At 39.3% G+C, this 21,268-nt stretch overlaps 1 protein-coding gene across 4 annotated transcripts in view; it reads right to left on the reverse strand.

Annotated features, from left to right (window-relative positions):
• Positions 1–21,268, reverse strand: part of LOC131960761 (DENN domain-containing protein 5B-like) — a 133,090-nt gene that overhangs the window by 29,424 nt on the left and 82,398 nt on the right. For all 4 annotated transcript variants that reach the window (XM_059326031.1, XM_059326029.1, XM_059326032.1 and 1 more), the window contains 5 exons: positions 18,355–18,542; positions 10,933–11,523; positions 8,834–9,065; positions 3,540–3,690; positions 1,013–1,103 (listed from right to left, as the gene is read on the reverse strand). In XM_059326031.1, the coding sequence (XP_059182014.1) occupies positions 1,013–1,103; positions 3,540–3,690; positions 8,834–9,065; positions 10,933–11,523; positions 18,355–18,542 (1,253 nt within the window). The remainder of the gene's footprint in view (positions 1–1,012; positions 1,104–3,539; positions 3,691–8,833; positions 9,066–10,932; positions 11,524–18,354; positions 18,543–21,268) is intronic.

A 21,268-nucleotide genomic window follows, 5' to 3' on the forward strand; every position in this document is an offset into this window, starting at 1 on the left:
GTGCTTATTCAATTATCTTATTGTTTAAAGACTTATTTTCAGGATTGACATTGTGAGGTTTTTCATGCTTTTCAAGCTGTTCGACTGTTGAATATGGTGAGTTTTTACCTAAGATATTGGCTCCAAGTTTTAGTTGCATGTAGGTTGAATGTTATTTCAAAAATAATTTTCTATCCACCAAAACATGCTTGTTTCAAGTATTTCTGACTTATTTTAATGTAGAGTCAGGATATTCAAGCCACAATTGCTCAAAATAAGTATATTTGGATTTATTTCAAGACATCATTGGTTTTTCCAGTATCTACATATTTTTACTTACTTAAAGAATTCTTACAAAGAAACATTTACTAACTGCACTAGCAGATATTTTTTTACTTATTTCAAGCATTTATTTGCTTAATTCTAGTTATTTATTTCTTGTTTTTTGTCAGTTGGTTTTTGCAATGTATATGAGCTATAACATCCTGCAAGACATCCCAGTGTGTAAGGTAGAGGTTGAGGTAAGGATGGAGGGCTCTGAAAGAGGAAGTCTACAACACAGACAGCTCCTCCACATACCAGGCAGGACGCAGAGGCAGATTTTTTAGGTGGTTTGATAGGTGGAGGGGACGCTTTGTCCCACTCCCAAAAGGCCATGGAGTTTTGCAGGACCAGACAGCCCTCCACCTGCTGAGGAGGAGGAGGAGGAGGAGGAGGAGGAGGAGTACGACCCCGACCGACAGGCACGGGACACAAGAGCAGGACAGGACAGCAACAAAAGAGAAGAATGGAAAAGACAACAGAAAGCAGCGTGCACATGAAGTCTTCAAAAAAAGGATGAAAAAGAAACAAAGACAGCTCAAACAGAAACCAACAGGTTTTCAGTAACAGAACAAAAACAAACTGAAATATGAAGCAATGAGACATGCAGAGAAAATAAAGATATGCTTGTACACTGCATAATGTTAGAGAAGAGGGAGGGGAGATGGCATTCAGAGGGCCTGTTAGGGCTGGTTGTGAGAAGGTTCTCTACCTCCTTCAGGTCGTTGTCCAGGCCCAGGTGCTCTGTCTGCTGTCTGTGGCGGTCTTTCCTTCGCTGAGCTGTCGCTGTCCTGTGAGACCACCTACGGGTCAAACAATGTGGAATTAGTCTTTGTTTAAGACAAATACAAGAGCTTATCAAATCATTGCTCTACATCAGTGGTTCCCACATGTGGGACCCACATTTTTACCATTGTAAACTTTGGAGACCCCCCCATTGTCCATTGCTTCGATGAAGCCAAACTCAATGTGACTTTCATGGTACCCTCTCTCTTGTTTTTTGAGATATTCAGCATATTCGTCTCCCTGACGCTTTGTCATTTTTCCATTAGCTCTGTGTTTCTATTGTTAGGTAAGGTTACCGCTTTGTGAGGTTACCACTATGTGAGGTTACCGCCAGGTGAGGTTACCGCCAGGTGAGGTTACCACTAGGTGAGGTTACCGCCAGGTGAGGTTACCGCTAGGTAAGGTTTCCGCCAGGTGAGGTTACCGATAGGTGAGGTTACCACTAGGTGAGGTTACCTGTGTATACTGCAGGAGGGATGTTACACATGTCCTTATTCTCGTGATAAAGCCTTTATTTTTAAACTTTTCTATAGTGATTTTTCTATTGTGGCTCAGTTGGTAGAGTTGGTTGGCCCCTAACCGAAGGGTTGGTGGTTCGATCCCTGACCATGGCAGCCTACATGTCGAAGTATCCTTGAGCAAGATACTGAACCCCAAATTGCTCCTGATGCTGTGTTCATCGGTGTGTGAATGAATTCCCAATGGTGGCAGGTGGCACCGTTTAGGGTAACCTCTGCCACCAGTATGAATGTGTGTGTGAATGGGTGAATGAGCGCAGTCTGTAGTGTAAAGCGCTTTGAGTGGTCGCAAAGTGACTAGAAAAGCGCTATATAAGTGCAGGTCCATTTACCATTACCATTTACCATTTAAATAAATTTATAAAAGTTGAATGTAGCCCTTATTTAGTTGTTTTTGTCCCACTAATGAATTAAATGCTGACTCATCTATATTTAACACATTAGATTTATTAAAACCCCTAAAATCAAGAGGGCTTCGCGACCCCCGTGGATCTTTGGCGCCCCCCTTGGGGGGGTCGGGCCCCCCCTGTCGGAAATCACTGCTCTACATGACCCATCTGTTTGATGCATGTTTGTGCATTTTGGTACATAAGCATGTTTGCTTAATTATTCTGAGAATAGGACCGTCATCAAGGTCAGGTTTGTGTGTCACACAGCTGGAGTCTGGACGTGGTCAGAGGGTGTACATTTTCTTTTGTGTGTGTGTGCTTGTTTCTGTCTCGTATGCTTGTTTTACTTGATGTTCAGCACTTTGTAACGTTTTGTTTTGAAAAGTGCTCTATAAATAAAGTTTATTATTATTATTATTTATGATTATTAGCTATGTACTCCAAAGAAATGGGGCAGAATTGCACCTTGTGCTAGAATCGTATGATTTACTAAATCCAGTGATGATACTGTTTAAAATTGTGTACATTTAAGGCACATGATGGACCTGCAATGTTTTCAAAAAGGTATTGCAAATTTTCCAGACCAAAATTAAAACCTACACCTGAACTAATACTCTGCATTTAGAAAACGGCTGCAATGGAGAGTCGGGTGGTGGTCTTTACGATGTGGCCTGTTAGCCCTGTGGCTAAGCTAAGTCAGAATGTTTTTATACAGCCTGGTCTCCAACATCATCATAATGCAGCTGATCATGCAGTGGTTTGTAATCTGCATTCTCATGTCGTCCAGCTTGTTGTTGACAGACTCAACTGACTCACTTCTGCTAGCATTGTCTCTTCTGAGTGAGTAACCTCCACTGGGATGGAGCTGAACACTCCGGGGAAATCTTCATTTTAGATTTAGTTGTAAACTAAAGCTGCTCACTGCCAGGAATTTACCGCCATCTATTTCTGATGTGATAAGACAGGGTGGGCCAGGGCTACCATGTTAGTATGTTTTAAAAAAAAAAAACCAACTCTTTTTATTGATTTTCCTCATTCTGAACATAAAACATATCAGTAACTACAGACACCATACACATTTACAAGTACGTGTTTACACAGTAAAAAGGTAATTTAAGTTGTATTAACTTATGTATCTCAAAATGAAAAGTAGAGAGGTGTAGGATATAAAATAAAAAAATAAATAAAAAAAGATTACACCTATATATGTACCCAAACATGTATACACTCTTCAAAAGTAAAAAAAACCCAATAAAATAAAATAAAAAATAAGCAGAGACAGGAATAAAAATATATTAAAAAAAAATTAAAATAAAAGTTCTTTCCTTCTATTAAGAGCACTTCTTTTACCTTAGTTAGTATATTAATTCCAATTTCAGTACACATAACATCAATACCGTCACTTCTTCACATTCTAATGTTCATTTTGTGAATGTATGTAACTAAAACTGTCTTACTAAATCTCTTACATATTGCACCTTTACGTGCTGCCTTGATGTGCTAGTTTCATGTGTGGATCTGAGTCACGAGGTGGAAGCTGACTCACTTGTTATTTGTGGGCCCTGTGTTGAGCACGTCAGCCTGGAGTTTGGGGAAGAATCCCTGCTCGTATTTGCCCTGACCAATCTTCATGTCCAGCAGGTGTGGGTGGATGGCGGTGTGGTCGATCTTCATTAGCCGCTGCTCAATGGCCTGAGCTGTAGGACAGACACAATGCAGTCAGACAATAGAAAGATTTAGTCTAGATTTACTTAACCCATAAGAACCCAGGGCATGCTTTATGTACTCCAGTGGAATGTCACTAGTTTTACACATAGGATCAGCGATAAATCTGTAAAAACAGTTGTTTAAAGTTTTCTGTGGCTCTGGAGGAGAAAAACAAACCTAAACAGGAATATGAAAGGACCAATTTGTCTATGTTTACAAGTAATTTTACTGCAATGCATGTAATTATAGAAAGTCAATGCACAGAGAACATTCCAGATCCATTGTGGGAATGTAACTGATGAGACAGCCATGTAAACAAATGGAGAACAAGACACACACACACACACACACACACACACACACACACACACACACACACACACACACACACACACACAGCAAGCCTAATGCAGACAGCTGCTCGTTTGCAAAAGGAGAAAAAACCTGGCTTGACTTCAAAACAGGTTGTCTGTCTGTCTGTCTGTCTGTCTGTCTGTCTGTCTGTCTGTCTGTCTGTCTGAACCATTCATTACTATCTCTTACTCCCGGGATCCACAAACACACTCTGACTGAGTCTTCCCTGTGTGTCCTCCGTCTGCTTTATCTCCTCACACAGCACACACACTACATTATTGGCTGTCTGACAGTGCAACTGTTTGTTGTTAAACTGACTGTGGAGTTCAGACAGACACAAAACAAGTTCAACATAACCCAGACAGAAGCTGCAGCATTAATCTCTGTAGTGCAGTGAGCAATGAGCGAGGGCACCAGAGCGAGTCGCCACAGAGGAAGGCAGGCAGAGGAAAGGCTGCCTATTGTCTCAGTAATAGGGTACCTGCATGCTCCATCGCCCCCAAATTGCAATTAAAGCTTAACATCACTCGGCTCATTAGCATGAAACAGTGTGGGTCATAAGCACATGACAGGCACGCTGTATGCATTCACACATAATGGAAGAATGCATGCAAGCTGTTGTTGATGTGATCGTTCTGATCATTCTTATAGAAAGAGATAATGATCCGAGTTAGAAAACACAGCAAACCTGAGAATACTGAGCCAAACTGAAAACTGATACAATCTCTGTCATATATAGCTACAGTAATGGATTTATTTTGAATCATCATAATAACTATAGGATATCTGTGGTGAATCCACAGCAGTTTACACCTCGGCAGTTCCGCTTCAAGCTCTATACAACGTTTAGACAAAATTAGCAACCAGCTAGTGAACATGTGGACCATTAAGCAGATAAAGAGCCATATATTTTTCTCAGGAGTTGGTGGAGACCAAAAGCAGAGCTAAAAATATTGCAAAGAAAGGAATACTAATGTTGCTGCATGTCTGCAGGATTCTTAAATAGGTACTGTTTGCTAACATGTTAGCCGTAACAACTCTTTAAGGGGATAATACGTTAGTGTTTTCTTTTCAGCTTCTTTCACTGAGCCCAAGTGGCCAAAAAAATCCTTTGTCTGCTCTATCTCAGCCCCAATAAGTTTATTAAGTCATAAAACCAGATAGATTAAATAGATTTCACATCAACCAAAAAGGTTTACGTATGAAAAAAGTTGACAAAGACGAAAACGAAGGACATTTTCACTATAATTTTAGTTAGTTTTATAACCACAAAATACAGTTTCAGTTAGTTATCATTTAAAAAAAAAAAACTATCGTTTTTATTTTTATTTCAGTTAACGAAAATGTTTTTTCAATTCTAGTTTTCGTTATTTTGTTTTTGTTAACTATAATAACCTTGGGTAGTACGCATATTTCTTAAAATTGAGACAGAGCCAAGCTAACTGTTTCCCAAAGCTTCCATTCCTGATGCTAAGCTAGGCTCAATACATACATAGCTAGACATGAAGACATACATGTGTGCAGGTATTTTTAATCATGGACAACAAACTTTTTTTGACTTAAAGTGTAAATGAGCAGCTTTCACAGGAATGAACAGGGGCCTGCCTCCAATGCTGTATCCAGTTCTCTTTGTACATCCATGCTGGCAACTTTGTCTGTTTTGTAACCAGTGTAGCATGAAGCTGTGGTGGAATTACTAAGCTAGCTATCTAGCTAGCTCATACCTGTCAGGTATCCCGTTTTGGCCAGGAAAGTCCCGTATTTTACCCTTCTTTCCTGCTGTCCTCCTGTATAAGTATTTTCCCGTAAATCTCCCATATTTTAACTGCCACCTGCAGTAGCCTTCTACAGGTACTGTAGGTGGCAGCTGTCACGAGGTTAGTGTGTGATGTCAGATGAGTGACACTCATAGACTGTATAAATAACGGGTGTGGTGCGCCTCCAGTAACACACCTGGTAGAGCGCATCCATAGAGGCTCAGTCCTCGTGAGCTGGCGGCCCAGGTTTGAATCCGGCTCGGGGCACTTTCCCTCTGTCTTCCCCTTTAACCCTAAACATCTCTCTATCAATAAAGCTATAAAATGCCCACAAAATATATTTTAAATAAATAATGGACGTAGTCACTTTGACGACCCCTATAGGGTTCTGACTAACTGATTAATCCAGGTGTGTCTGATTATTGTTGTTGTGACAACTGAGGTTAATCAGTTTGTCCAATAATGGCAGACAGGAAACAAAGGAGCTGGCTGAAGTTCAGGAAGTAGTGCAGCTGTGCATAAAGCCATAAAGCCAGTTTATAAGTGGTTGACAAGTGGTGATTTTAGCTTTCTTGTACACCTGTCTTAAAATGTAAGGGATACTGGAGCTTGGTTGGGGTGGGACTGCTCGCAACGGGCGCCGGAAAATTTCCCTTTTTTTCAAATCCAAAAGTTGACAGGTATGAGCTAGCTAGCTAACTTGAACAGCTTAATGCTTCATCCACACACTCTTGCAACAAAAAAAGGAAGGCACATTGCTTTCGCCAGCTTGTCCACCAATCACAGCTTAGTAGTACTAGCCAATCAACGTATGGCAGGACTAGGCAGAACATTCTATGGCAGGGGTCTCAAACTCAAATTACCTGTGGGCCGCTGGAGGCAGTATCAAAATGACCAAGAAAATACATAAAATGACCAAAAAGACACAAACTTACAAATAAAAAGACACAAAATGACCGAAAAAAAACTAAATTACTTTAAAAAGTCACAAAATGACACAAAATTTTAAAGAAAAGACACAAAATGACTGAAAAAACACTAAATTACTTTAAAAAAGACACAAAATGACAAAAAAATACACAAAATTATTTTAAAAAAACACAAAATGACCAAAAAAGACACACAATGACAGAAAACAACTAAATTACTTTAAAAAGAAACAAAATGACCAAAAGAAACACAGAATTAACAAAAAAGACACAAAATGATTTAAAAAAGACATCCACACACAACACGGTAAAGTGCCATTCATATAAAACTCACATTAAACTTTCATATCAAGGTGGGGGACACAAAATATCGTCACGAGGGCCGCAATTGGCCCGCAGGCCGCGAGTTTGAGACCCATGTTCTAAGGGAACCAAAATAATGTGGTGCAACCTATTTAATTCAGTAGTGTATGAATCTCCACTTAGTAAACACAAACATGTCATAGTAAGGCCAACTTTAAACCAACAAACAGCAAGTGCAAGCTGCTTCAGCTCTGGCCACAGGCGTGACAGTGCATGAAGAAAGCAAATGAGTCACTTTCTTTTTTCTTTTTTTCTTCAAAAATCAAACATTTTCCCCTTTAATTTTTAAATACACAAGTTAACCTGCAATCGTGCTCACAGACACATGCAGCTTGATAGATTCCCTGTTGGCCTCGAGCAGTCTGACTCAGTCCACAGTTTGACCTCCTGCCTCACACTGCACATTCAGCACCAATTTAAGGCTTAACGAAGAGAAACCCAGGCAGCACTAATTGAGAAAATCAGAAAAAAGCCCTGACCAAACACTCTTGCAGTAAAATGGTGTCAGAGTGTGTGTGTGTGTGTGTGTGCTTATGTGAGGCAGAGAGTGATGGAGAGTTTGCTGTGTTGGGATGTAGAGAAAAGAGAAGTGGGCTTTTCTGGTCACTGTGGAGGGCTGAGCTGCTTCCAGACAGTAAATGAGAGACACGAGGGGAAGGAGAGATGGAAGAGGAGGCAGAGGGATGGATGCAGATTGTTTATGTGTCTTTTTAAATTGCATGGCACAGTGTAATCCTGTCTGACCTTGGCTAATGGATGATTGGTATGCTTTGACGGACAGGCAGACATGTTCAGCATGCTGATCAGTGAGCCCCTTCCATGCTACCATTCTGATTCCCTCCAATCACTTCTGTTCCCGCTTTAAACATGCGTAATCATGTGAAGTAAAGTTCACTCCAGCATGCCTGAGCAATCACCTCTCCCTGCTAGGGTTGTCAAAAGTATCGATACTCAAAAAAGTATCGTTACTAAAATGTTGTATCCGGATAGGATACTCATTTTCAAAAGTATCGATAACCCCCTGACCTTTCGTTTCAAACTGACCTATTACTGATGTTATCGCGGCCGGTGGCTCGCATTAATGTTGGCTGTGTTATAATTAGCCATTAGCAGCAGCTAGCAATTAAAGGCTGACGTCACGTTAATGATTATAAGCAACTTAAATAAATAAATCAGGCACGTAGTACGCCCATATTACGTTAATTGACACAGTGTCAGTATACATAAGCATAGAGTTAATAAGTTTAGATAAATGTTGGTGACTGAAAAGTGTTATTTTCTCTCTTGAAGTCCCAGAATGAAGCAGAGAAAAGTCGACCTGCAACCAAACAGCAACACACACAGCCGACTCTACCTCTTTTTTTTCAATCAAGCTTTCCTAATATTGTGCACAGCATACAACCTCAAAATATTGTTCTAATTCTTATTGTTTATTGTATTTATTTATTTTTTGCACTACCTCAAACCTGAAGCTTGTTATCATAGTTGCAGTTTCTTTTTGCGCAACTGTTTTTTATTAAAAATATTTAACCTGTGGTTCTGTTCATTTTTACATGTTGCATTTTGTTGTTAATAAAAATATGTTAAATTGTTAATGTGTTAAATTTTGGGGTCTTTGTTTTTATCCTTGTGGTATCGAAAATGGTATCGAGTATCGAATATTTTCCTGAGTATCGGTATTGAGTTGAAAATTTTAGTATCATGACAACCCTACTCCCTGCTCAACTTACCAGACTCCTTGAGGATGGAGCACCTCTGGTAGCTGGAGGAGCGCAGGCTGGGAGCACGGACGTTGTAGAGACGGGCCTTGTCGATGCGAGAGTCAAAGACGCGGAGCAGTGGCTCCTTCTCCTCCCACTGGGACATGATCTTGTTGTCGATAAAGGTTGCAAACATCTGCGTCTCAATGAAGTGGGAGAGGAAGGGCAGGTAGGGCTCCGGCTGGTCGGACAGGAAGGAGGCCTGGAGCAGCAAAAGCATGGAGATACAGAAATATATCAACTGTCAATATTAGCCAGAGGTGAGGCCTGTTGAGGAAAAACAAATATGTACCACTGAACCATTAGGATCACCTGTTTGCTATGTTTAAGACAGACACAGGAAGTAATAATGTAAAAATCAAGTCACAGCCTCTGGATCTGAAAAGTTAAGCCAATATGAAGATGCCTCAAACCTGCATTCTATCTAATGGCCAGAGGGGGGTAACTCCACTGGTTAGAAAAAGATGTCAATAGGAAAATAAGCCTAATTTTCAATTGATTTATTTCCTTGGTAAACATTCTCATAATGAGTTTATGGACTCAACAACTACTTTCTTCAAAACCGCAGTCCCCAGCCAATGGGTGATGTCATCAAAATGGACAAATTTAGAATGAGTGTATATATTTATATATATAAAGTTCATCAGCTTGTGTATTACATATTTTGTCTTTGTACTGTATTCTACTGAATATAGTTTGCAAAAGATCTGCAAATGATTGAATCCGTTTTTTCTTTTTTTTCTACCTTTTTCACTGCGTCCTAACTCTGGAACCTGGGTTGCAGTATGATAAGAAGATGGCTGTTGTAAAGGCTACAAGGACAGCAATCAAGTGTTTGCCATCTATGAACTCAGAATGAGTTGAATATCAAAAATATATTCATATGCAGGGAACAAAAATTATTATGAAAGACATTTAATAAATAGAACTTTTGAATTTTTCCAAATTTTTCATCTTTAGCTTCCTGATATTACAGGTTACTTTAAAAATCAAACATGACTAACATTTATATACTAATATACTTCTGCGAAAGGTCAGCATACTCATAACAGCCTTTTTCCAAATAAAAACAACTGTTTAAGAGCAGGTACAAATATTCATCAATTCAATAGTGTGCAGTAGATGGCATTTCAAGGGGAATATACTGCATCTAGTATGCAAACACTGTCATTTACAGTCTCTACAATGAATGCAAGTCATACTCAATCACACATAACATTTTCACCAGTCATGCCCCAGTTCTGTCTTTTCACTCTGTAGAGCATAGGCCTTTGTTGCTTAGAAAGAACCTTTCTTTGCACTAAGAAGACACATGAGGGCTGTTTCCACTACCAGGCAATACCGTGAATGAGGCGGGTCTCACTCGCCGAAACTCCCCTAATTTGAATACGAGCAGTCTGGAGCGGACTTTTGTCTGGACTTTTTTCATCCCTGAGGAAAAGCAGGGCCTTTTTTCTCCCCTGAAAACAGCCTTGTTACTGATTGGGTAGATCGCACGACAACAACACACGGCATTTGTAAAAGCTGGCAAAGCAGTGTCCCCAACTTAGCGACTTTTTTGCTAAATTTAGAGACTTTTCAGACCCCCTTAGCGACTATTTTTCAAGACAGCGGCTGTCGACAAATCCAGCGACTCCTTCTTACTCTTCTTAACGAGCGTCTCGTTAAGAAGAGCCGCCGTTAGCTACAGTTAGCTCTGTAGCAGTACAGTGTGTATGTGCTGCTGCTGCAGGAGGTGTTCACTTGGTGATCTGTTTGTTTACAACAAGCACCAGACAGCGATGCCGTTAATTCACAATCACTATGTTTATGATCAGTGGAGACTCATAATTAGTCATGCTGCTTTCAGCTGCTGACATTGTGCCGGTTAGCAACATCGAAAACCATACGTCACCTCCTGAGTCACTACATACAAGAGATACAAGAGTAAGAGACACGCAGACTGAGCGGACTTTTGAGAGGGCGTGGCCTGAGACTTTCCTGGTGGCCACTTTTCCCCCTAGTGGAAACACGGCTAAACCTAGTCCTGAAAGAATGGATATCTTCTGCTCTCTATGCGTTCTGCTCACCTTGTCGAAGTTGTGCATCTGCTCCCGGTTGGTGAGCCAGGACTCCAGGTCTGGGGCGCTCTGAATGACAAACGCTTCGTAGTCAGCAAACATGGTGGTGAAGCGGCTTGCGAACACCTCCCTCAGCTGGACGTTCAACTTGGCACTCCTCAGCTCCTCCTCTTCAGCTGCTGTCCGGCCCCCTTGCCCCTCAGTGGCCTGAGCTTTGACTCCAGCCCTCAGGGCGTCCACGCGGGCTACCGTCACCCCGGTGCGTTTGGTCAGCGCCTGCAGTCTCTCCAGAGTGGCGTTTCCCTGCAGCAGCTCCAGCACGGCCAGCTCCTCTCCTGCTAGGTTGCCGTTACGGCCGTCGTCCTCCAGCTGCCGGAGAGCCACGGTCTTCCGCTCCCTACCGGGGGTGGAGGGGGTGCTTCCAGGGGCGCTGCCAGGACTGGAGCGGGTCCGTGGTGGGGCCCCTGTGTTGGCAGAAAGGCCATAGCTAAGCAGCACCTCGCTGAGCTCCTTGATGAACTCCGTCTTATTGGGGAACTGGGGAAAGTCCTCTGGAAGCTCGATGTAGTGGTTGTCGATGTCCACAAAACACAGGTTGGCCTGGGACAGAGAAAAATATTAATATTACAACAATATCCTGAAATACCCAGATCATCTGCTATACAAAACTTTTATGGACCAAAAAAACAGCAGTGGACGGCTCCTCTCTCTCTGTTGCAGGACGGAGAGATTCAAAAGATCCTTCTCTCCTACAGCCATCAGGCTGTCTCATTCTAACAGAGATTCTACCAGACTAACTGAATTTACCCTCAGGGATAAATAAAGTCATTTTGATTTTGATTTGATATAACTCAGGCATAGGAAATCATCCCCACACTGCAAAAAAGTGTTTCTGAGAGAAATGATCTTGCTGCATGGACAGTAGAGGTGGGAATCACCAGAGGCCCCACGATATGATTTTATCCTGATACTTGAGTCACGATACGATATTATTCTGATTTTAAGCATTTTGCCATATGGTGAGTATTGCGATACAATGTATTGCAATTTAACTGATTAACTGCATTTTGTGTCCACAAAATTAAATTCACTCAAGAATTGTTTTGTCAATTGAGAGAAAATTCTCAGTCTATTCATCTCACTTCAGTCTTTTTATTTCTCCACAATGAGAGTCAAACCCACAGACTGACCAACAAAGTATCCAGTCAAACTGAACTCAACTGATATCAAACATGTATGGACGAAAATTATTGCAGCATTTTCTCAAACTTTCCTCAACTTTAAGCTTCTGCTCTTAATTTTGATTTTTTTTTAAACATTAAAAAGCCTAACATATTCCTTAGATCTTCTAGTTTTCATATGATACCAGTATCTCCAGTATATAAATAAAATTGAGCCCACTATAGCCTCCGGAAAAGAAGGCGAAAACACAGGCACTAAATAAACGATAAATATCGATACTTGGCGACCATGAAATGATATAATACTGCCACGCAAAATATCACAATACTATGCTGTATCGATTTCTTCCCCCACCTCTAATGGACAGATAATTTCACTTGACAAGATTTCTTAAATCAAGATTATTACATCTAGAAATAAGCATGTTGAACACTTAAAATAAGAAATAACTCTTAAAACAAGATAAATTAAATTGGTTAATTATTTGGTGAAGATGATCTTACCAAGATAAAAAAAAACTTTAGATTTAGAAGTGTTGGATAATTTATCTTGTTTTAAGACTTATTTTTTTTATTTTAAGTGTTCAACATGCTTATTTCTAGATTTAATAATCTTAATTTTAGAAATCTTGTCAAGTGAAATTATCTGTCCATGCAGCAAGATAATTTCCCTCAGATTTAGTGTTTTTATCTTGTTTTTAGACACACCTTTTTTGCAGTTCATTAATTAATATTACTGACATTTTTGGTAATGAAAAAACAAATCGTAGACAGAAGATGAAAAATGTCCTTTGGATGCCATTGACAGAAGAAAAGGACATAGGGTGAGCCAGGGAGCTGGGACAGGTATTATCGGGATGCATATTGAGGACATTTCAGGGAGTATGATGGGGGCTGGGAGATGTCGAGAGCAGAGAATTTAGGTCAGTGTGTGATTGATAACAGCTCATTGTCAGAGATCAGCCTAAATCTGACATAATGGAGTTACCCTCACACCCTTATATGGGATTAAAGTAAGACCTGGTAATACTCTAAACCCTGGAACCCTCAGAAATAGCAATGCACATGTGCACACATGGCAGGGAACACAGATATGGATTCTAATTTAAAAGAGGAGGGATAAAAAAACATCCAGATGTGAAGGTCAGACCCAGTGTGTGTGTGTTCATGTGTTGGTTGAATCTTCAACCACAGACAATCAGGTTCATGGAGAAAAACAATCTGCATGTTACCCCTGGATTAATGAAATAAACTAGAGTGTACTGAGCATAAGTTAAAAAATGTAACTCAACTGAAAAAACAACAACATTATTTGCAACTCAACTGTAATGAAAAGATGAAATTATTTCAGGAGTACACGAAAACTAGAATTGAAAAAACATTTTTGTTAACTGAAATAAAAATAAAAACGAGAGTTTTTAAAAAAAACGATAACTAACTGAAACTGTATTTTGTGGTTACAAAACTAACTAAAAGTAACTAAAATTATAGTGAAATTGTCCTTCGTTTTCGTCTTTGTCAACTTTTTTCATACGTAAACCTTTTTGGTTGATATGAAATCTATTTCATCTATCTGGTTTTATGACTTTATAAACTTATTGGGGCTGAGATGGATCAGACAAAAGAAATAAAGGAAACATTTATTGTGACCTTATTGAATCTGGCACACAACAAATACCCCATTACAAAAAACTAAAACTAATATAAACTAAACTAAAACTAAGCATTTTCCCAAAAATAAAAACTAATTAAAACTAGCAAACTCACTCTAAAAACTAATTAAAACTAACTGAATTTGAAAACAAAAATTGTCAACGAAATTAAAACTAAAACTAAAACTAATGAAAAATCCCAAACTATTATAACCTTGACCTGAACACGCCTAATGATCTGACCGCCAACTGTTGCTGACTAAGAGCGCTGAAAACCTAAACAACCATATTTCCCATTTTGCATTTGGCCTACATGGGTTAAAAAAGGTTTTGACTGACAATAAATAACTGTTTATGTACCTTTTGGTTTTAGCCAGATTTTTTTTAATAGCAATCAGCTGTTAACTCTTTTTGCCAAAAAAAAAAATCACATAAATGAAAAACAAATTGTGATATCTCTGTACCAAAAATGAACTGAACCAAAACTGTTACCCCAGTAATCTGTGTATCATTCGTTCTTTCCATTTTCAATTGGCAATCAAAAAAGAAATAATGAAATTGACTGGATATTTTGTTATTTGTTTTTTTATTATAACACAAAAAATGAAAAAAATGCTTGTTTTTTCATATTTGAATCTCAGATCAAAAATACAAAATGGAAAAACGGGCACCAGGAATTAATTTGATTTGAATATTTAATTGGTCTGGTTTACGTGAGCCGGAATTTTGACTGCAGTCAAGTGAGCCATCATTCCCTTCTCCGTAGTCAAACCAGCCGTCCCTGTATTGTGATATTTATGGTAAATTAATTTAGACTGCTCAGAGCATGTTGACATGAAGGATCTTTTTTTTTCCCAGTATAAAACTCTTACCCGCATAGAGGAGATGAAGTATTAACAAATGATACACGGATTCCCAATACTTCAAAATTATGATATGAACCGAACTGTGATGTGTTCCACCCCTTCTTTAAACTGTGATGGATGCTTATAACAGATAGTTTGGATAGTAAACATGCTGTTTGCTGCCATTTTAGTCAATAACTTTGATTTACCTGGACCACTAAACCTTTACTCTTCTATAAATGACACTATGTTCATCAAAAGTTCTCAAGTTTGGGATTCGGGTAAGTTTGAAAACTTCACTGATTTGCGGGTCGATAAAAAAACTGGAGCAAACTCTGCATATCACAAACCTTTTTCTCTCTAGAAAGGTTGCCCTAGTTTGGATCTAAAGCCCAGTAGAAATACTTGTATCCACACAAGGAGAAAAAAGAAGGCAGAAATATAGAAAAGGGGATGATAACAGCACTACATAATCTTGTCTGCAATGCAAATATAACAATGTTATCATCTGAGATCAGACAAAAAAGAAGACTTGTATTGAAGTACTGGGTTCAGAAAGGCAAATTCTGTCTGGCATTGATTCCCCAATTACATCCACAGTTTCCTCTGTGTCATCACGTCCTCTCTGCTGCACTTTAAGCTATTCTTTCATCATCAGCCCATTTTCTAGGTCACAGACTCTTCAAAGGCTCATTCAGAAACACAGGGAGATCCAGCAGTCTAAGCAGGCGGGGGGACCCCGTATGGGGGAGGCGGAGGGGAGGAGAGGCAGAGGGGCTGGTGGGTGCTCCGCAGCAGCATCCTGCACTGGCTGCTGGGATAATTAGCATCCATACGGAATGTGGCGGATTAACGAGTGATGGGAGTCGGGGGGATGTAAGCAGAGCCGGAAGCCGGGGAGCCTGGATGTTCTGCTTTGTTAGGGCCTTATCTTGCGTTGACACATGAACACACACACATTAACTGCAAGCCTGCATTGGGCCAAATACTGGTTTAAATCCAACCCACATTGTCCTCCTCACTGTCTGACAAGTGTTGGAGCTGAAATATAAAAAGGCAAGAAGAATGCAGAGACTGAAATCCACCCTAGACTTACTCTTCCTTGAGGTGAATTACAGTAGTCGACGAACAAAAGGTAAATCCCTGTCCTGTGTGTGTGTGTGTGTGTGTGTGTGTGTGTGTGAGAGAGAGAGAGAGAGAGAGAGAGACTGTTTAGAACGGAGAGGTGTTTTTTTGCAATTTCCTGTCTGTCTGAACAGGAGCCTGTTAGTCTGCTGGTGTGTGTGTGTGTGTGTGTGTGTGCGTGTGTGTGTGTGTGTGCGTGTGTGTGTGTGTGTGTGTGTGTGTGTGTGTGTGGTGCTGTTGTTCAGCCTTGGACAATGTATTGTCAGCAGTAATGAACATGGACTACAACCTGCTGCAGCTTGTGCATGCACACACTTACAGTCCTTGTTTTACTTCCTCTGAGGTTTGTACACTCACCAAACTTCACCTGATCCTAAACTTGAGCCAATCACAGGCACCAAACCCTGAGTCCTAGTCTACTGTCATCCAAAGTCCTTTCTCTCACGCTCCTGTTTTTTAGCCCTGGGTTAGGTGACCAGACGTCCTGAAAAATTCAAATTGCCCTGTGCCCTGTCCCAAAAATAACCATTACTCTAATACGAACAAGCTAAAACAAACTGCTTTCAGTTTTTCTGCTGCATCTACCTGGAACATCTTACAACATTCACTCAAACTCAACACAACTATAACTATGGGCCAGTTTAAAACTATGATAATCAATAACTCTTTAATAATAATAACCTTTCACTGTAACTGTTGTGAATGTTTTTGCATGTGTTTTGTCTGTGTTGTTTTGTGTTTTCTCTGTACTCTGTTTTGTGTTTTCTCTGTTTTGTGTTTTCTCCCTTCTCATGAATTATCAGTTAGTCTACATAAATTAGGTGTTTTACTCTCTGAATCTGTGAAAATATTCTCATCTTGTCACTTCTTGTTGTATGTCCTGTTCATTTTTGTAAAATATGTACTCAGTATTATGTTGTCACTTGCCCTGATTAGGTTTTCATGCATTAATTATGTCATTCAATGGCTTTTAACCCTCTGAAGTTATAGATCACAATGGCGTCATCAAATTACATTACTTTTTCATGATATGTCATAATATATAATATAAAAAAACAAAGTCCTGCCATCAAATTCCCATTAAAGTACTGGCTTGAAACTCCATGCCAGTTTTTGTTTGATGATGATAGGCCAAATAAAACCAGAGATAAAGTCAAATATATTTAGTATAAAAATATAGAACTAGATGTTATCCTCATGTTATGTCTTATATGTTATATTTACCACCTATGTTCACATCGCAACATTTAAAATTCTCCATTGAACATGGTTGTGCTTTGAGAAGAAAAAAACCTCATCATTTCCAAAATCAGATTTTTTTGCTGTGTTTTATGCGGTTCAAAATGTTAATCCGGTAAGTCGAAGTGAAAAAGTAATTATCAGATCATATAGGTGAGGTTGTGCTGAAAAAAACTATGTCAACATAGCATTGTAAACATTTTAAGTTGTATATACAGGCAGAATGAAAAGGATTCAAAAGCGGACAAAAGAGCCCAAGACTCCTAAAGGTTAAATCAGATGACAGAGTGAAGCTGCCACAGCGGACTAGCCTTGGTATACCCATACTGCCTTGCATGCTCGATTTCATTTCGAACCTGCAGCCAGTCTGGAAACTACGGCGGTTTCTTAGCCCTGTTTTAGGGATCCAATCACAGAACGGGGAGGGACGGCAAGACGATGACACGTACGACTCGACGGACTTGTAGTTTTCTTACAGATCCAACATGGCTGCAGCAGACGCGAAACTCTCTTTCGATCTAGCTGTAGACGGCATTTTAAATAGTTTAGAGCCAAAGTTGATTTTAAAAGAAAAACAATGTTTGGTTTTACACTCCTGTTTCACCACCAAAAATGATGTTTTAGCCTTGCTTCCGACAGGATTTGGCCAAAGCCTAATCTACCAACTAGCCCCGCTACCGCTCACTGCTGTAATGCCGGTGATCTCGCTACGAGCCGACAGCGGAGCCGCCCAGAGACCCGCAGCAGCTCGTCTACTGCCCATAAAATCAGTGGATGTGTGTGGCTGAATAACATGAGGGGGGAATAAGGCGTAAAAATAAATAATCTTGCAGAAAGCGAGAACTGGAGAAGCAAAGCAGCAAGCAACACTCTCTCACAGACACACACAAACACACACACCAACACTGCCGGTAGACTGTGAGCAGCCAGAGCCAGAACATGCTGCAGAAAAACGTTACAGAAGCAGAATTGAGCATTTTAGTCGCAAAGTTGAGATGGGCTAGTCTGGCTATGTAAACATCAATTTCTGTCGCTCTACATACGTCATCTGGTATAACTGATACGATTGTCTAAGAGCTACGTACAGACGCTTTTGATAGACATTCGTAGCACCCAATAAATGGTTCTGGAGGATCGTAAACCATGCCTCCTCTACAGAAAAATTAACAGGTGGTCTCCAGACTATATCTAATTTGTGATATAGTCTGGCGTTAGCCAGGCTAACAGTGGACGGCATTAATGTTAAAATAATTTAGAAAGTGTCACTGGTGTCATGTCATGGTTGGTGTGTGTGGTAAAAACAGCCAGGAGGCAGGAGTGTGCCCACCCCAACTCTCCAGAAAACCCAGGCTAGGCTGAATATATTACAATTCATGGGCTGCTGTGTACCTCCTGAGGAAGCTCCAGTTTGGAGCGGTCTGTGCCCTCTTTGGACTGCAGGCCCATCAGGTAGGGGACAGGAGCGTCCAGGAAGTGGAGGAGAGAAGCTGGCAGGATGGGGACGTAGACGTGCTGCCACTGGAAGGGAAAGAGCAGCGTGGTGATGCTCTCTGCCACCGTCATCAGCCGCTGGTAGTCTGAGAGAAGGACAGAGGATCGAGAATTAATGAATTATACAATTTCACCAGAATTATTTCAAAATAAGATGTACTACTAATAATGATACCTTTATTTATATAGCACCCTTAAAAACAGCTTTCACAAAGTGCTTTGACAGAACAAGCATGGATAAATGCAAGAATAAGAAAGCAACAATGAAGAAGAAATAAAAAAATTAAATAAAATATAAACATATTTTTATTTCATATATATTCAATGTTGGATTTGTAAATATACACTGAATTCTGATGCCTTTTTGTTTTTATTTACGTTGTATTCACTGTAAAAAAAAATGTCTATAGATTTAAGGGTGAAATACTGCTAAACCATGACAGGAGGGTTAATTCAGTTTCAGTAACAATGAAACACAGTAAATGTATATATCAGCCAAAACAATATTTTTTACAGTTTTGTTTTTTGAAAAATACATATGTATTTAATGAATTTATATATACAAGCATCACTGTAATTTTTGCATTTATCTTTTGTAAAAAATACTTTTTCTCACTTTTAAATGTACTAAACACCATATCTCTAACAAAAATATACTGTAACACTTCATGGTAAAAATCTTTAATTTATGCGCTTTCACTCAAAGTATTTTCTTGTCTTATTTATATGGCAGAACAGCGTTTCTTTTGATAGAAAAAACTTTTATTTATACAGAAAAACTGGAAAAAAAATGGCAATGTTAAACATGAAATCAACAGTGCCAATATCTTTTTACTGTAATATAAAAAAAAGTTCTACCGTATTTATTACGTTAAAGTTCTGGCAACCACAGCTGCCTTTTTTTTTACCGTAAAAACAACAGGTTTTTTTTTTTTTACAGTGTATGAAAGTAAGTTGGAATGTATTTTCAATAACTGCACTACACGGTCTCTTGAACTGAGTAGAGAGAGAAATAGTAAGAGGTTTATGAAATATATATATGATATTTAGAGCATTGATGAGCAAGAGGCCTGAATCAAACTCAATCTGAGAATGAGTTAGGGTTAAAGACAAGAGGAATTACATTCTGTTGGATTCTTTTCAATCACAATTGTTTGTGTGTGTGTGTGTGTGTGTGTGTGTGTGTGTGAGAGAGAGAGAGAGAGAGAGAGAGAGGGAGAGAGAGAGTATTGTCTCTAAAACAGATTAAGGCCAGTGGTAGCAGACTGGCTTTAGTATTGAGTTCAGCAGCAGTTTCATCAGATATTATTGTGATGGTGGAATGAAAAGCCTGCACCACCTCGAGGAAAGGATAAAAAAAGAAAAGACTAAAACATGATAGAGTTATACCCCTCCCCCTTTCTCATTTCCTTTCATTCCGCCGAGTTCAGCCCGTGTCCTGCTGTCTGTATGTGCACATATAGAACCTGTGCGCTTTCATTGTAAATGCATTAAGCTGTTGAAGCACAGACCACAGTCATTTATATTCAATAGGAGAAACTTGACGAGAAGCAGCTGCTCTGCTGGTTTGCTTCCTGAGTGTGACATGATGATGTCTTATAACACACAGCCGCTTTAACCATCTAGATGTTGATAAAGTGATCAGAATACTTCTGTAATGTCTCTATATTTCATTATGGTGATAAATGCAAGTTACACACATGCACAAATCAGTGTCAACACACTTTCTTTTTCCATCATTATGAAATGACAGTGAGCAGAACGTGACAAAATGAGTGTGTGTGTTCACCAGTGCTTGAAAGGACATTATGTACTGTGACGGGGAAAACAGGCTTGTGGTGACAGGAAAAGAGAAAAGTGTGTGTGTGTTTGTGTGTGTGTGTGTGATGGTGTGCGCATGAAATGTAACCACATCTCTTTGTTATATGTCATATTTTAATACTTTCTCACAGTATTCACAATTATGCAACTTTAACCCTCGAGGCACCTTAGGGACCAAACGTGTACATTCAGCTTATTTTATGTTTTTGATTCTCAATATATCTGTCAGTTTAAAGGCTAATTGTATGAAACTTGGCCAGGGTTTGTTTTTTATTATAATTTAAAAAAATCCAAAATTCCTCTTTTTCAAGGTGTATAGATCATGAGATACACATAACTCTCACACTTTGAGCCTTATGGCCCGTTTTGGTCCCATTGACTCCCATTATAAACACATAATTTTGATACACTGTAACCCTGACATAATATAATGCTTTTCCCATGAATACCTAAAAAATCTAAGCCTCTCCCTTCAAAATACATGGACAATAGGTTTTAGGTCAGATGACCCCCCTCAAACTACCAGGGGCAGCAGAGCTAAATCACATACAGTTTCAATGGAGGCCTGCTTCTCTTACCTTGCAATTATGGTAATGAAAAATAAAAATGTTCTTGGTGTGTTGGGATTGATATGAAGTTTCAATTATTGACCTATTCAAGGCTGTAATAACCTCACCCCAAATATTCCACTTTGCACCTTATTTTTTAAAAATATTGCATATTTTGTGTTTTTGAGAAAATCAGGGGTTCTTATGACAAAAAGGGAATCAAAACATAAAAATAACAAAACATTTTTATATCTATGGTTAGGTCGGAAGCTGCTAAAAGATTTGATGTGGTGAAAGTGAATTTAAAAAAAAAAAATATATATATATATATATATATATAAAATATACTTATATGAGAGGGACCGTTTTGGGACCTTAAGGTGTAAAGTGTAAGGTAATTTTAAAGTAATTTTAAAGCGGCCATATTTCAAAGTAACATTAGT

The sequence above is a fragment of the Centropristis striata genome, chromosome 22 (genome assembly GCF_030273125.1).
Source record: "Centropristis striata isolate RG_2023a ecotype Rhode Island chromosome 22, C.striata_1.0, whole genome shotgun sequence".
Classification (NCBI taxonomy): Eukaryota; Metazoa; Chordata; class Actinopteri; order Perciformes; family Serranidae; genus Centropristis; species Centropristis striata.